At 43.1% G+C, this 13319-nt stretch overlaps 1 protein-coding gene across 6 annotated transcripts in view; it reads left to right on the top strand.

The window, feature by feature from the left end:
* LOC144155686 (transcription initiation factor TFIID subunit 4-like) overlaps nt 1-11418 on the top strand; it is a 61343-nt gene extending 49925 nt beyond the window's left edge. For all 6 annotated transcript variants that reach the window (XM_077687285.1, XM_077687287.1, XM_077687284.1 and 3 more), the window contains 5 exons: nt 1049-1174; nt 4182-4238; nt 5140-5250; nt 9425-9475; nt 9836-11418. In XM_077687285.1, the coding sequence (XP_077543411.1) occupies nt 1049-1174; nt 4182-4238; nt 5140-5250; nt 9425-9475; nt 9836-9943 (453 nt within the window). In that variant the 3' untranslated portion in view covers nt 9944-11418. The remainder of the gene's footprint in view (nt 1-1048; nt 1175-4181; nt 4239-5139; nt 5251-9424; nt 9476-9835) is intronic.
* Nucleotides 11419-13319: the final 1901 nt, after the last annotated feature.

The following is a 13319-nucleotide window of genomic DNA, read 5'->3' as shown; positions in this document are numbered from 1 at the left end:
AGCACGCTCCATCTACGCAATGAAAGTTGCTCAGCTTTCAGTAAAACTAACGTCTTTAAAAATTCCTTGTTTCCCCATACATGCCATGATTGGAATTTGTTATCTGCTAATGTTGCACAATGCCCTGATGTCTCACCTTTTCTGGTGGCCCATTTGAATTCAGTGTGATTTATTGCCCTCGTGTAGTTGCTATCTTAGAACTGGATGCACAGTTTTTTTGTTTTTTTTTGTCCCTTCAAAGTGATTGTTCTCGTACAAGTGCATTTTCGTGCTTGTGTGTTAGCCAGCCTTCTTTTTTTTTTTTTTTTTTTTTTTGTACTGCCCAAACCTGCTCAAAGCCTGGCATACCAGGCTAGCTGTAACTTGTAAATAAATAATAAATAAATGAATGCTGACAACCACCATGTACAGCGCCATTGCCACAATGCCTACACTTTTACAACCAACGCTAGTTTTAAATGCAGTTAGAAATGGTATGCATTTGGAAGAGTCGGTGAAATTTGCCGCTGGTATTTTATTCAACCCTATGGCGATGAAGTGATCATATTTTTGTTTTTGTATGAAAAAAAAAAAAACACAAGTATTTCAACAATACAACTTTTAAGCCGGAAAGCAGTGTAATTTCTGTTTTCGTGTGATGATTAAAATGTTTTGTTAACCCAACTTTCTTGAAATGAAGGCAAACAAGGCTGACCCTGTTAATGTCATATCCTGAAATGCAAGCACAGTAAATAAATTCCGCTGTTCTCTGAAATAAATTTCAGCGGTGCTTTAAGTGTCAACACCGAAGCAGGGTTGAATCATTTTTTGATAAGGGACCAACCTTGGGTTCTCCTTCTCCAGTATTAGAATGGTCTTCGTCCAAATAAGGAGATCACATTTACTGCCCTTGAGCTCCATACCGATTTGTGTAACTTACTCAAGTACTAAGCCATTGAGTTTATCGATGGATTTTGGAGTGACTACCTTGCGAAATACAGACAGTGTGGTCATCTCCCCAAAGAGGCTTTTGATGGCATTGTGGCTGATTTGTATGTTGGTTTTTCAGACCGATTCTCGGTACGAAGTGACGCAAGATGTCAAAGCACAACTCAAATTTCTGGAGGAGTTGGACAGGTTAGAGAAGAAAAGGCACGAAGAACAGGAACGAGAGATCCTACTGCGGGCTGCCAAGGTAATTTCTGCATCTTGGCGCCACCTGACACTTTTTTTTGCCCTTAAAATGCTAAGATCTATGTAAACAGAAGTCCCCGTGTTTTTACTGGAGATGCCATTAATGATGCGCAGTGTGTACAGCAAGGTGTTCTGTGGAAACATATGCATATTGTGGAAATTTAATAAATAAATGAAGGAAAACCAAAATTACCGTATTTACCCGATTCTAACGCGCACCTTTTTTCCGCAAAAATAGGCCGAAAAATCGCATGCGCGTTAGAATCGGATACGAAACCGAAACTGCCGAAACAGCTGAAATTTTGTTCCACCCATCGCCATCGCCATCTCAAGATGGCACCAAAGCTTTTAGCAACAATTTTTCGGATCTAGGCGCCTAGGCTTTTCTTTCGGCGTTCACACAAATCGTCAAATTATTCCACTTGCGTGCTTGATAACAGCAATGGCAGCAGCGGCGGCTCCCACGCGTTCACAACGAGCGGTTGGCTGAAGCGTATGCAGGGTGTCTACCAACCTGGAAAACAGGGAAAACCTGGAATTCTCAGGGATTTTGAGCAGTCTGGAAAAACTCAGGGAAAACTCATGGAATTTGTCCTTCTATCGGGGAAAATTAGCTGTACTTTATGAAGGAAAATTCACGGTAATGCTGGCTCAAGTAACAGCACGTCAAAAGTGGACAGCCCTCCGGAGCCGTCGCTGATGGCGCCGTCTGAAGTCTTTGGTTCCAGTGAGAACTAGCTTCATACAGCTTGCGAGTCACTCCCCCCCCCCTTCCCCCCTCCTGACCCCCTGGACTCCTGAAAGTGGAAGAAAATGTTGCACGCCGCAATAGCTTGTTGGGGCAGCGTAAGGGAGTCTGCAGGGGCCGGGGCAATAGTAGCTTTCAATCCTATGCTGGAACACCTGGCACCATCTACTGTGGCTTCTAGTTAGTTGACGCACATTGTGAATCTTTGAGATGTGGATCTGGCGTAATAATAAAAACACATTTCTCTTAATTTCCATGTTTAAAAGATCGCAGCTGTGTTCAAAATACTTCTTAAGTATCAAATATAGACATTGTATCCTGTTTTAAGAGTTACCTTTAACTGCAAGCCAGCACTATATTTCACTGCGTGCCAAAAGAACTTTACGCTGAGTCACAATAGTGGGTTGTAGTTGAGGTGTTTCTGATTTCCAATGTGAATCCCAAATACTCTTCACGCTTATCCTGCGCAGTGCTTTGATGCTAGAAGTATGGTGGCATTTAAGGGCACCTAATGTGACGGTGTTTAAGATGCAGGTGTCCCTCATCCAAACCAAAAAAAACTCTTTGAAGCAGTGAAATACAGCACTGAGTCATTGAGTGCGAGCTGAGAACATGGCAGTACGGTTTTACCTTTTTTTTTTCTTAATTATTTCATTCGCTGGGAATTTTCCTACCGCTCTGTTATGTTTTCTTTTCGAATGAGATAAAAGTTACTGGTTAGCATTCACACATTATTATGTCATATTTTATTTTATAAGGCGCTTTTTAGAGGGTAACCGCAACCGGTGAAGGGGTGTCAGCCCGTGTTGACGTTAGAGTTCTGTGTCACTCAGGGAATTTATCAAAAAGACTCAGGGAAAACCTGGAAAACTCAGGGAATTTCCAAATGTCAACTTGGTAGACACCCTGGTATGCCTCTGGAGAAGCTCGCGGGATGGGCGTGCGAGGCATGGGCCACGATCCCATGGAACATGGTTGAACGTTCGTTCAGAAGTGTGGCATCGCGAACGCGCTTGACGGCTCCGAGGACGAGATGTTGTGGTCAGCGGAGAGCGACGAGGAGTGAGATGAGTGAGATTACTGCGGGAAATAAATCGCCGGTTTCTCTCGCATTCGTTTTTCTTGCTCACAAAGTTCCTTGCGCGTTACAAACTGAGGTGCAAGTTTTTTCGTTTTTTTGCCTGGAAAATCAGGTGCGCGTTAGAATCGGGGGCGCGTTAGAATCGGGTAATTACGGTATGTGACCACCATCTTTTTATTTAAGCATTTTCTTCTAAAGTAACCAATTTTAGTTGCATCAATCCAGTTTTAACCATTTTGCATTGCTTGCCAGGCAGTTCCTTTGGCCTTCTTGACAACTTTTCTCTTGGCTAAAAAAAAAATCAACTTTCAAAAGTGCTTGCCATGAAATGCCAAAGTTTGGCTTGAGCTGTAGCTTCTTTTGTGCTGTATGGCTGGCCAATATTTGACTGACTTGGCTTTTATCTGGTCGAACTGCCCTTTTACGAGTGAGCTTGCTGAAACATTTTCTGGAGGAACAGTGAGATCAGTACCTGCAAATGTAGATTAAATGAGTGTAGCAGGTTTTTATGAACCCTCTTTCTCAAAGACACTTGCTACAGCGCTGCCTCGCATGAACCTCATAAGCAGTCACCATTGTTTTGGTTTCAACAGGTGAACAACTGGTGTCATAAAGTTCAGGATAGTGAATGCATTAGGTAGTGATATTCTTCATTTCTGCTAACCGTATCTGCTAGAGCCAGCAGTAAAATTGTGAGATTAACCCTTAGGCAACAGGGCAGCCAAGACAGCCGTTTGCTCTTCTGTCTACTACGATCAACAAGTGAGGGGTAGTTTTACACCCCCTTTCTGGATGGCGTCACTGCACGGCTTCCTCGATCAGATTTTGCGCATGTTCCTTTGTATCGCAGTAAAAAAGAACTAATGGGAAAGAAATAACCAAGAGCAGTGTCAACTTCAACTATTAACTTCTAAGAAAGAAAAGACGGGATTGTTTGACTTTGAGGAAAGGACGAAAGGTATGATCTTATCCAACCAAGACATTATTTAGCCTTTAGTGTCCCCTTGTAAAGAAGCAGGCTCTGTAAGCTTGTTGAAGCAGTGAAAGTGAGGTTCTGCGTGTGCACGCACTCAGTCTTATCAGCTGTCTCTGGGTAGGCAGGCAGTGCCATCACTTTGTGTCTCCTAAATAAGTGATTGATTGCTAATTTGCTTTTTCTGCTTTCATTCTTGCATACAGAGTCGTTCCAAAATGGAAGACCCGGAGCAGCTAAAGCTGAAGCAGAAGGCAAAGGAGGTACAGTCATGCCTTTCGGCTGCATTTATCGCTAGCCAGCTCTTTTCACATTGCTGTGCTACTTGTGGTTATTTTATTTGCATCTTTACGCCCCAACGTTAAGTAGCGAGGTCACGGTGATTTTTTTTTTATGATAAAGGCAAACATTAAAAATACGCGTGTGGGATGACATTGCAGCTCACGTTGAAGAACTCGGTAATGGCCTAATTGAATCGCTGCATCGTGCTGTGGAGGTTGTGTTATTTCATTTGTTAATCTCTTTTTCTTTCTTTTTAACTGGTTGGCCGCTAATGTTTTCAAGTGGGCTGCGCTGAACTTTATTGAGAAGAGCAAGTTTGTCAGTTATAAAATGAGCAATAAGAAGCTGTGACCAACTTTTGTTTTCAGAGATGTACATAAATAGTTCGTATTTTGTGCCTGGTATTGAGTCAACTTCAGCTTGACTGGGTTGGAGCAATGAGATCTGGTTCAGTCAACAAACAAGAGTGGCTTGGGAAGAAGGGGAGCTTGGGAATAAAAATAATCTTGTGCACCACTGGAATTGATAGGTGCTGGACTGCATGCATGCAGTTGTGATCAGTCACAGTGTTCTTAGGTAGGCAAGCGTGAGTGGCTTATGGGTGATTTTACTGTTTTTTTCTTCTGTGGCTTTCTAGCAAAGTACCGTAAGTTCTAGTGGTATTATACCTTCCTTTGTGCAACTACATGTTTGTAGCTTTTTGCGTTTCTAGTTGTCTTGCTTTGTAGCTGCTGCACAAGTGAGGTTGGTATTGTACCTTGTAGTTGCACTCCTTCCAAGCTTCATAGCAGGGGTGAAAATTGCACTGACTGTTTGTTTTTGCACCTACTAATTTCTGGCTTGTGAGCTGTGGTAAAAGTGGTTCTTTGCCTTCGCTTTCAGATGCAAAAGGCTGAAATGGAAGAGATGAGGCAGAGAGAAGCAAACATGACTGCCCTTCTGGCCATTGGTCCACGGAAGAAGTTGAAGACAGAGAACAGTGGGAATGCAGGAGTAAGTTGGATCCTCCCAGAGGGCCCAAGGTCCACACGCTTTTTTTTTTCTTTTCTTTCTCCACACTGTACAAAATCACTCCACAATAACCAAAGCTTACTTTCAAGCATGCTACATGTTTCAATTGAAAGGCCCGAAAAAAAAATTAAGTCAGGCGTAGTCAAGTTTTTTTTTTCCCCAGTCATGCCTCTGGTAGGGCAGCAGTATTCACTGCAGGAAAACTAATAAAGAAGTGCACCAAAAAGTACGACATTGTCACGGAGCAAGTTCTGTCAATGGTTGTCGGTTTGTTGCCAGCGCTTAGCCGCACCTGGTTATTCTACTTTTTAGGGAAATAGTGCAGTGCTCTTAGCACTCGCCTAGATAGTTCTCGCATAATCAACAAGGTTCTCGATCTGCTTGGATGCTCCTAGAGAGCTGCACTTCAACGTAGATGCATATTGACTAAATGCAGCGGCTTTAATTCGCTGATTCTCGACTGTGCATACGTCTGTTTGACTGAGCAGTCAAACAGATGTGTGTGGGTGTCTGGCTGCTGCTTCGAAGGCTCTTCCTTCGAAAGCTTCATTCGGAGCACAACTTCCCTCCAGTAAACTTTATGGAGTAGGTAAACCTTCCATCACCTCTTGCTCTGTAACATTATACATCCGGCATGCTTCCTGCATGTCGCACCTTTTGAGTCCGAAGAACTTGCCGCCACTTCATCCAGTGATGTGCTGCAATATCCCAGTGCCAAATCCTAGCTGAATGGGAAGAGTACCACGCGTCAGTTGAAGTGTTACAGGAATTATTGCTCCGGCCACCTCACCACAAAGCTACCAATGTGCACCAACACCTTAGACTTGTCATGCATGTGGAGCATTGCCATGACCTCCAGTGCTTCACATGCACAGAGCAAATAGTTTTTAATGTTTAACGGGGAAAATTCAAGGAAAATTCCAACAAAACGTCACAATGTAGAGTTTCCTTCACAGATGTGCAAGTAGCGGCACCATGTGTGCAGTGTAGTGGCGACTGCGCGACATGTGACCTTGCTGCCATACTTGTACAGCCGTGACCACAAAGGAGAGACACTACAACCTTTTCCCATGATCTGAGAACCTTGTCCAGGTGTCTAGATGTCTTTCATTATAAACATATGACATTCCTAGGATGAGTTTCTAGGGATGGACCCGCCGCGGTGGCTCAGTGGCTAAGGTGTTGTGCTGCCGAGCACGAGGTCGGGCGTTTGATTCCCGGCCGCGGCGGCCGCTTTTCTGATGGAGGCGAAAAGCAAAAATGCCCGTGTGTACGAGATTTCGGCGCACGTTAAAAATCCCCAGCTGGTCAAAATTAATCCGGAGCCCTCCACTACAGCGCGCCTCATCGCCTGCGTTGCGTCGGCGCGTTAAACCCAACAATCAATGGAGTTTCTAGGGATCATCCCTTGCTAACACCAACTGTTGTGGGGGTAGGAACAACAGAGCCCACATGCACTTGCAGGAAATACTAATAGTTACTTACCAAAAATTTTTTTCTTCCATCATAAATCAACTACAGTGTAGACCGCTTATAACGTATGTCACGGTGCGGAAGAGGGAGGAGGGGGGGCTTGCTATCTTCCGAGGTGTGCCGAGCGCAAGGGCAGTTGTGGTTATCACGCCAGTGCCCATGGAACGCGAACTAAAGGACGCGCGTTTTCTTTTTTACTTTCAGTTTATAAGTTAGAGGAGATAGGGAGTGCACTGCGTGGGTTGGCTGAATCCATTTCTTTCTCTCTCTCTTTTTTTCCTTTCCTTTTTTCTTTTTTGCGACCCTAAAACGACGCCTCAGCTGCGCCGGTTGATCAGTGGACCCGCCAAAAAACCGCACTATAAACGGTATTGTGCTTCGGCCAGCTGCGTTTTAAGTGGTATGCTTATGCATTGAGTTCTATGGGAGGCAAACTGGTGGTCACAAAAACCCGCATTATATCCGGTCCCACGCCATAAGCGGTTACGTTATAAATGGTCTACACTGTACAGTAAAATTTTCTTTGCACATTTGTAAGCACTGCCATATCTGCCACGCTGACTAAGAATAAAGCTGCAGCGAAAGCAGGCACCTGCTTGGTGAATTAAACTCTGAGCATTACGTGCAATAACGAAATACACTGCATCAGGGGTCACAAGCATTGTTATTAACGGAATTATTCAAAAAAGCCTCCTAGTCTCAGCCGAATCGGGATTTTCAGCAACCCCGAGCTAGAATCGTGTGGAGCGATTAAGTTCATCTGAGATTGCTGGTAAACGAAAAAAACTGCAGAAGTCGGCCGACTCTAGCAGAATGGAAGAAAGTTTTGGAAGACATAAGTGGCAGCCAGCTGTGCTGTATTCTAGTGTTCAGCAGAGAAACAAAAACGAGACACAAAGTGCCCACATTTTGCCAAAGGAAATCCATCGCTGAAAGGAATACCGAAGGGTAAACACAGGTTTGCCAATATTCATTGATCACAGTGCCACGAATACAAAGATGCCAGTCATAGGAGTAGCAGTTTTTTATTAACTTAGAAAATTCAAAAACCTTAAAAATTGGTACCATGGTACATCCACACTATGGTTGGTGAATGGTGAATTGCAAATGGTGAAACCAGGTTGGCAGAGGTTATCTAAACAATTTTTTCTTAAAGGAGTGGGGAGGTAACGTAGGGACATGTAAACTCAAAATAAATCTATCAGGCAAATTTTGCTGAGCACATGTTTTTGAAAGACACAAACTTCAGCAGCCAGTAAACATAGTAAAACAGGCTGTCTCAGTGCAGCTGACAGTAAGCTTTGGTTTAGTTTCAAATTTTGGTCAAAAGTTTCTCCTCTTAGTTCACATGCAATCAGAAGAAGCAAGGGGGTGTAGCGGGAGCTCTGGTTCTAACTAGGACAGAAGGACAAAATGAGAAATGTCGCATTTTCCAGCAACAAAGTAATTAACTATCATTTGGAGGGGTGTTGGTTAGCCAACACTATTTTTGCATTTTAACTTATTCATGAAATATTTATATCAAATTATTAGCCTTTGAAAAACCAGTAAATCAAGCCAAAAATTTTTATGGCAGATTCAGTAATTTGCTAGAAAATTTTTAACATGTAGAAAAAACAAACAAAAGAAAACCTACCAAAGTCAGGCTACCGGTAGTGCGGCGCACATCATTCAAGCCTTGAACAGCTCGACACACCCTAGCGCTGGGCATCGCCATGTGGACGTAAATTGTCGCTGTGCCCTTATTTTTTGATGCTACGTTCAAGCGCCATACATTCTGTACCATTCAAAGAATTGTCACATGAACTTCAGAATTTGGCACATCTTTTGGATGCTCAGCAGCTTTGTAGTTAAAATTTTTCGGATATAAAGTAGTTATTGTATTTTAATTAAAGTTAAAGTTAAAGAATTGGGCACGCAATAGTTCTAACCACCCTGAGTTGATGCTGTATGGTTCTACATGTGTTATTTCAATTATTGGTCCCAGTCATGGGAAACGCCATATAGACTCACGCACGCATGCACGCACGTGCACATAAGCACACGTGCATGCTTGCACGTGCGCGTGCACACACGCACGCACGCGAAATATCAACAAAACGTAATAAAATCGAAGAATGAGTTGTCAATAAATACGCCAGATGGCGTTAGTTGTCCACCAGGCACCGTTTTTAGCTTTCCTGGGACGTTTGAAATCATCGGATACCGGCATACAATGGCCTATGGCGCCGTACTGAAAGAGTTAAAAGGTTATCAATTTCGCCCATCAAGCCGTGCTGGCGCTTGCCGATGCGCACGGGCACCAGTGAAGGCCATGGCGAGAAACTCGTTCTAAAAGGCCAGCCATGCCGGATGACGTCACACCGGCCAATATGGCCGCGCCCAGGTGCCGCGCTGTAAACGGTCTATAGGGTCTAATCATATTAGTAAGGCGTAATATAAGTGATTTTTTAAAGTCATATCTGTAGCAAAATAAATATTTTTGCCACCCAAATTGCTCTGAATAAAGTTTCTGTGACAAAATAGTGTGGATTAGTGTCATAAACAATGAATTTTCTTCATTTAAAAATTGTTCAAAGACCTTGATGTGACTGTTCTACTGCTGCGAAATGATGATGCTCATTTTAATTTTCTATATTTGGAGCGAGATTCTTATTTGTTTTTTGTCTTTCAAATTTTTCAGGCTGGTCTTGGCCCTGGTTCAGGCCTCAGCAACTCATTTTCAAAACTTCCGGTAAGTTACGTCTTTTCATTTTGCCTAAATAGCTTTTTGCAGCATTTGTCATTTGCAAAAGCTAGTAGCATACATGCCCATCTAGAGGTCACAGTTGCATTTAGTGGCTTGATCGTTGGTAGGGTATGACTGAATGGTCTGAACCTTTTGAAACCTTGGGTTTCCACAAATTGTGAAATTGTGTTGATGGATCTAAGAAATCACATAATTCTTTCAAAGGTGTAACACATAACGAATTTTTAAAGCATTTCTCCTGAGCTGCTCAGAGCACCTGAACAAAATGGGCACTATAGTGGTTGTGTTTGTTTATACGAAATGGCTCATCCCTGCTGTTGTTGGCAACATTTCCTCTTTTTCCAGATGCGACCAAGAGTGAAACGAGTCAACCTGAAGGATATTCTATTCCTCATGGAGCAGGAGCGGGACAGCATACACAGCACACTCCTGTACAAGTCGTACCTCAAGTAGAAAAGTCAAGTGGCACACATGCAATCGCACCTTGGACACATAAGTGGCTTCTTCCCCCCTCTCCCCTTGAGAAACCACTGGCCCTCAGTGAACCGAGTGCACCCTCCTAAATCCCCCCACTGCCCCCCTGTCCCCCTGTGTGGATCCGTGTCAGCCATGGCCCGCCGCCCGGCGGTGCACGAACTTGTTGGCTCCGGCAATGTTTCTCTTCTTTCCTTGTTGACAAAGGCTTGGTGACTCTGTGCAAAGAGGACGGAGAACGCATGATGAGAAGCCGCTGTCAGGTGTGTCACTACCTGTTGCCTGGCCTGCACATCCCCGGCTATACACGCTGCTTTGCCGGGTGGTCCTAGAGGCAGCAGAAGCTTGGCGGGAGGATTTGTGGATGCGAGTTTGCAGGTCATAGTGCAGAGCCTCGTCGCTAGTGTTCAACAACTTGCCTCCCCTCTCCCTCCCTTTTATGTAGTGCGTGGACAGTTGTGCATGCCAGTCAGATGCCGTCTTGTGTTGGCTTTTAGGTTGAGCATAGCAGCAAGGCGCTGTAATGTATACTTTTCCCCCGCTGGTTTTTAAGACAAGCAGGATTTGAGGCAAGCTCAAGCTTGCGCGTTGAATTGTTATATTTGTGGCATAGTGTTCCGCATCTACTTATGAACTGTTGTAGTTAATTTCATTTTGCCCTATGTTCTTTACATGTTGTATATATTGTCCATACTGTGAACAGTGAGGTCTTTATCTGCACATGAGAAGCCTCTCTTCTAGGTTATTCTTCGTTTCCCACAGAAGTCCCACATCACTTCTGTGATACGATGTGTAAATTTTGTTCAAAAGGTGGAAAGAAGAGAAAAAAGGCTTTGCAAAATTGTTCTCCATTGAGGTTGTTTTTATCACTGATGCAACCAGTGTTGAAGCCAGTGCAGCGGGCAAGTGGGTTTTGTGCCGCGTCGTTTTCCCGCCCTTTGCCTTTTAGTTCTGCTTCGTCTCCCGTCACACCCACCCCCGTCTCCCTCGGGTGCTGCTGAGGAGCTGCTGCTGCTGCTGCATGGGTGCGGTGTCTGCTGTGTAGCTAGGACTGGCCACTGTCGAGGCTCTTTGCTGTTGTGCAGCTGAACTGCAATGGACACTGCTTGTAAATACCATCCTTGTGCGCTGTCAGACACACATACTGTGCACTGTAAATGTAATTATTGCCACATGCGTAAGACTGAGATGCTTTTGTTTTAGTTTGCAAAAACATGTCACGTTAACCTTTGATACCAGATAGTTAGCTTATATATTTCATAGTTGCTTGTAAATTTCGGAGAAATAACCATATGTATGCACATGTTTCAAGAGATATTTAATAAGATTTTATTGTTGAGAGGGCACGATCCTCAGAGGAATTTGTAAGTACTGTGTGTTTTCGAAGTGTAATGTAACTGCAATGGGACTTTTTTTATGCTAAAGTCGTTCCTGCATAAAGAATGAGCATGGTACCATGAGTGTCGTGATTGGTTTTCTGAGTCTTCTGCCATGGAAGAGGGCGAGAGCCAGGAGCGTCATACTTTTTCAGTCATAGCAACCCTAAGTGGGTTGATTGAGCACTGCCTGTGGAGCCAAAGCCTTCATTTTAGGGGAGGGGGCTCTCACCTATGCTACAGCAACTATCATTGCCCTTTTGCCTTTGCTTCTGCTGCTGGTTGGGACCGACCAAGCAAATAGGTACCAGAAGAACCACTATGCATGTACCATAATATGAAAATACATTAAAGCTGCGTTAACCCAAAATGCCGAGAACTGGGGGGGAAAAGAACCCAGTTTAATGAAATTTCAAGGCGAGCAAAATGCCAAAAATTTCTCTGTATAATAAGTCACGCGTTCCAAGAACGTTGCACATCTAGCAACTGTGCGTTTTGTACTGAAGTGCAAGCTCAGCAGCTTGACATCTTTTGGAAGTAAAATAGTGAAAACCAGCCATTTTTTTGGCTCGTGCACTGTTTTTGCACATGCAGGCATATTTAAATTCCAGTTTGTACGTACCTTAATTCCTTAGCGCTAGAAACAAAATTTTGAAATGGTTGCCTTCTTTACATTCACGTTTGCTTAAGAAGGAATCTTGAAGCCACACAACCAGTGGCAGTTGAACGAACTGCATTGCTTCAACTGGACAGGGGCACCAGAAAGGGGGAAGAAAGCAATCTGGATAGGATAAGCAGACCAGTAGGTGGAGGTGTCATAAAAACCTGTCTCTTAAACTAGAAGCACACATGTCGTCATGTTTGCTTATTGTCATGTCGGTATAATACGTTATTTGTTTAAGGAATTTAATTTCTGTTGCTTTCATAACAATCTTTGGGTATAATCACCACTCGTAAAAGCTAACAGTTTTATAGGGAGCTCGCAAATAGCTCACTATAAGACTATGGGCCTGGAATTTTCCCAGAATTTTGCAGTGTTTGTGTTATCTGGTGTCTGCCCCCCACAAAAAAGCTTTCAAGATAAGTAGTTAGTAAAACTACATAGAGCTCATGGTGATTTTTTCTGGATGTCAAAAACCTTGGAGTGAGCTGAGATTTCAGGTTAGCCAAGTTAAAATAATAAGTCTTTACTGTATCTAAATCTATTTGTAGCCTACTGAGAATAAGGTGGAGTTAACTTTTAATTTTAAGCTACATGTTTTTAGGGCAGTGAATAAATGAAGTTGACGATTAGCTAATGTCCAAGGTAGGGAACATATAAAAGCAATAACACAGACATCCTCATCATGTACATGCAGAGGCTGTGGGTTTATATCTAATTTGCAGCAACCCGTCTGCTTTCTCCTCAGCTTCCGTTTCAAATTTCAGCATAACCAAGCTCTTCATTTTTAAGCATAATCTATGAAAGGTTTGGTTGGAACTACAGGCACTGTATTTGTATTAGGCTTAACATAGTTTCGCTATGAGGGCAGTCTGAATGTAAGCTAGGGATACTGTTGAAATTATTTGAAGAATTGACATTCAGTCAGACAACTAGCATTTAGTTTTTTTTTTTTTAGCCATGTGCAATCAAACTTCTCAAGTATAACATCTCACTTCAAAACTGGATATCTGCATACCAAGTGGGCATGCAAAGGATTTATGCCAGTTTGTTAAGGACACAGGAACTTTTGCCTAGCTGTTTTCATTGATTAATCAGCATCACTGAAACATGCTGTAAGCTTCTGTACTTGCAAATGAATTTTCGTTCGATATCAGTAGGGTGTTAAATATTCAAGCAAGATATGTGGGAGTGCACTAAAACGATTTAAATTTAATTTTCTTTTTTGCAAGGTACAGAGCAGTACTTGCATAGGAGGTGGTACCTCCCTTCATATCTTATACTTCTCTTTTTTACCCCAAGCCGTCCTTTTGAACAA

Source organism: Haemaphysalis longicornis, unplaced genomic scaffold (assembly GCF_048455015.1).
Source record: "Haemaphysalis longicornis isolate Haplotype H1 unplaced genomic scaffold, Haemaphysalis longicornis Haplotype H1 scaffold_1, whole genome shotgun sequence".
Taxonomy (NCBI): domain Eukaryota; kingdom Metazoa; phylum Arthropoda; class Arachnida; order Ixodida; family Ixodidae; genus Haemaphysalis; species Haemaphysalis longicornis.
The sequence above is the reverse complement of the archived record's forward strand: the minus strand, read 5'-3'. Positions and strand labels throughout refer to the sequence as shown.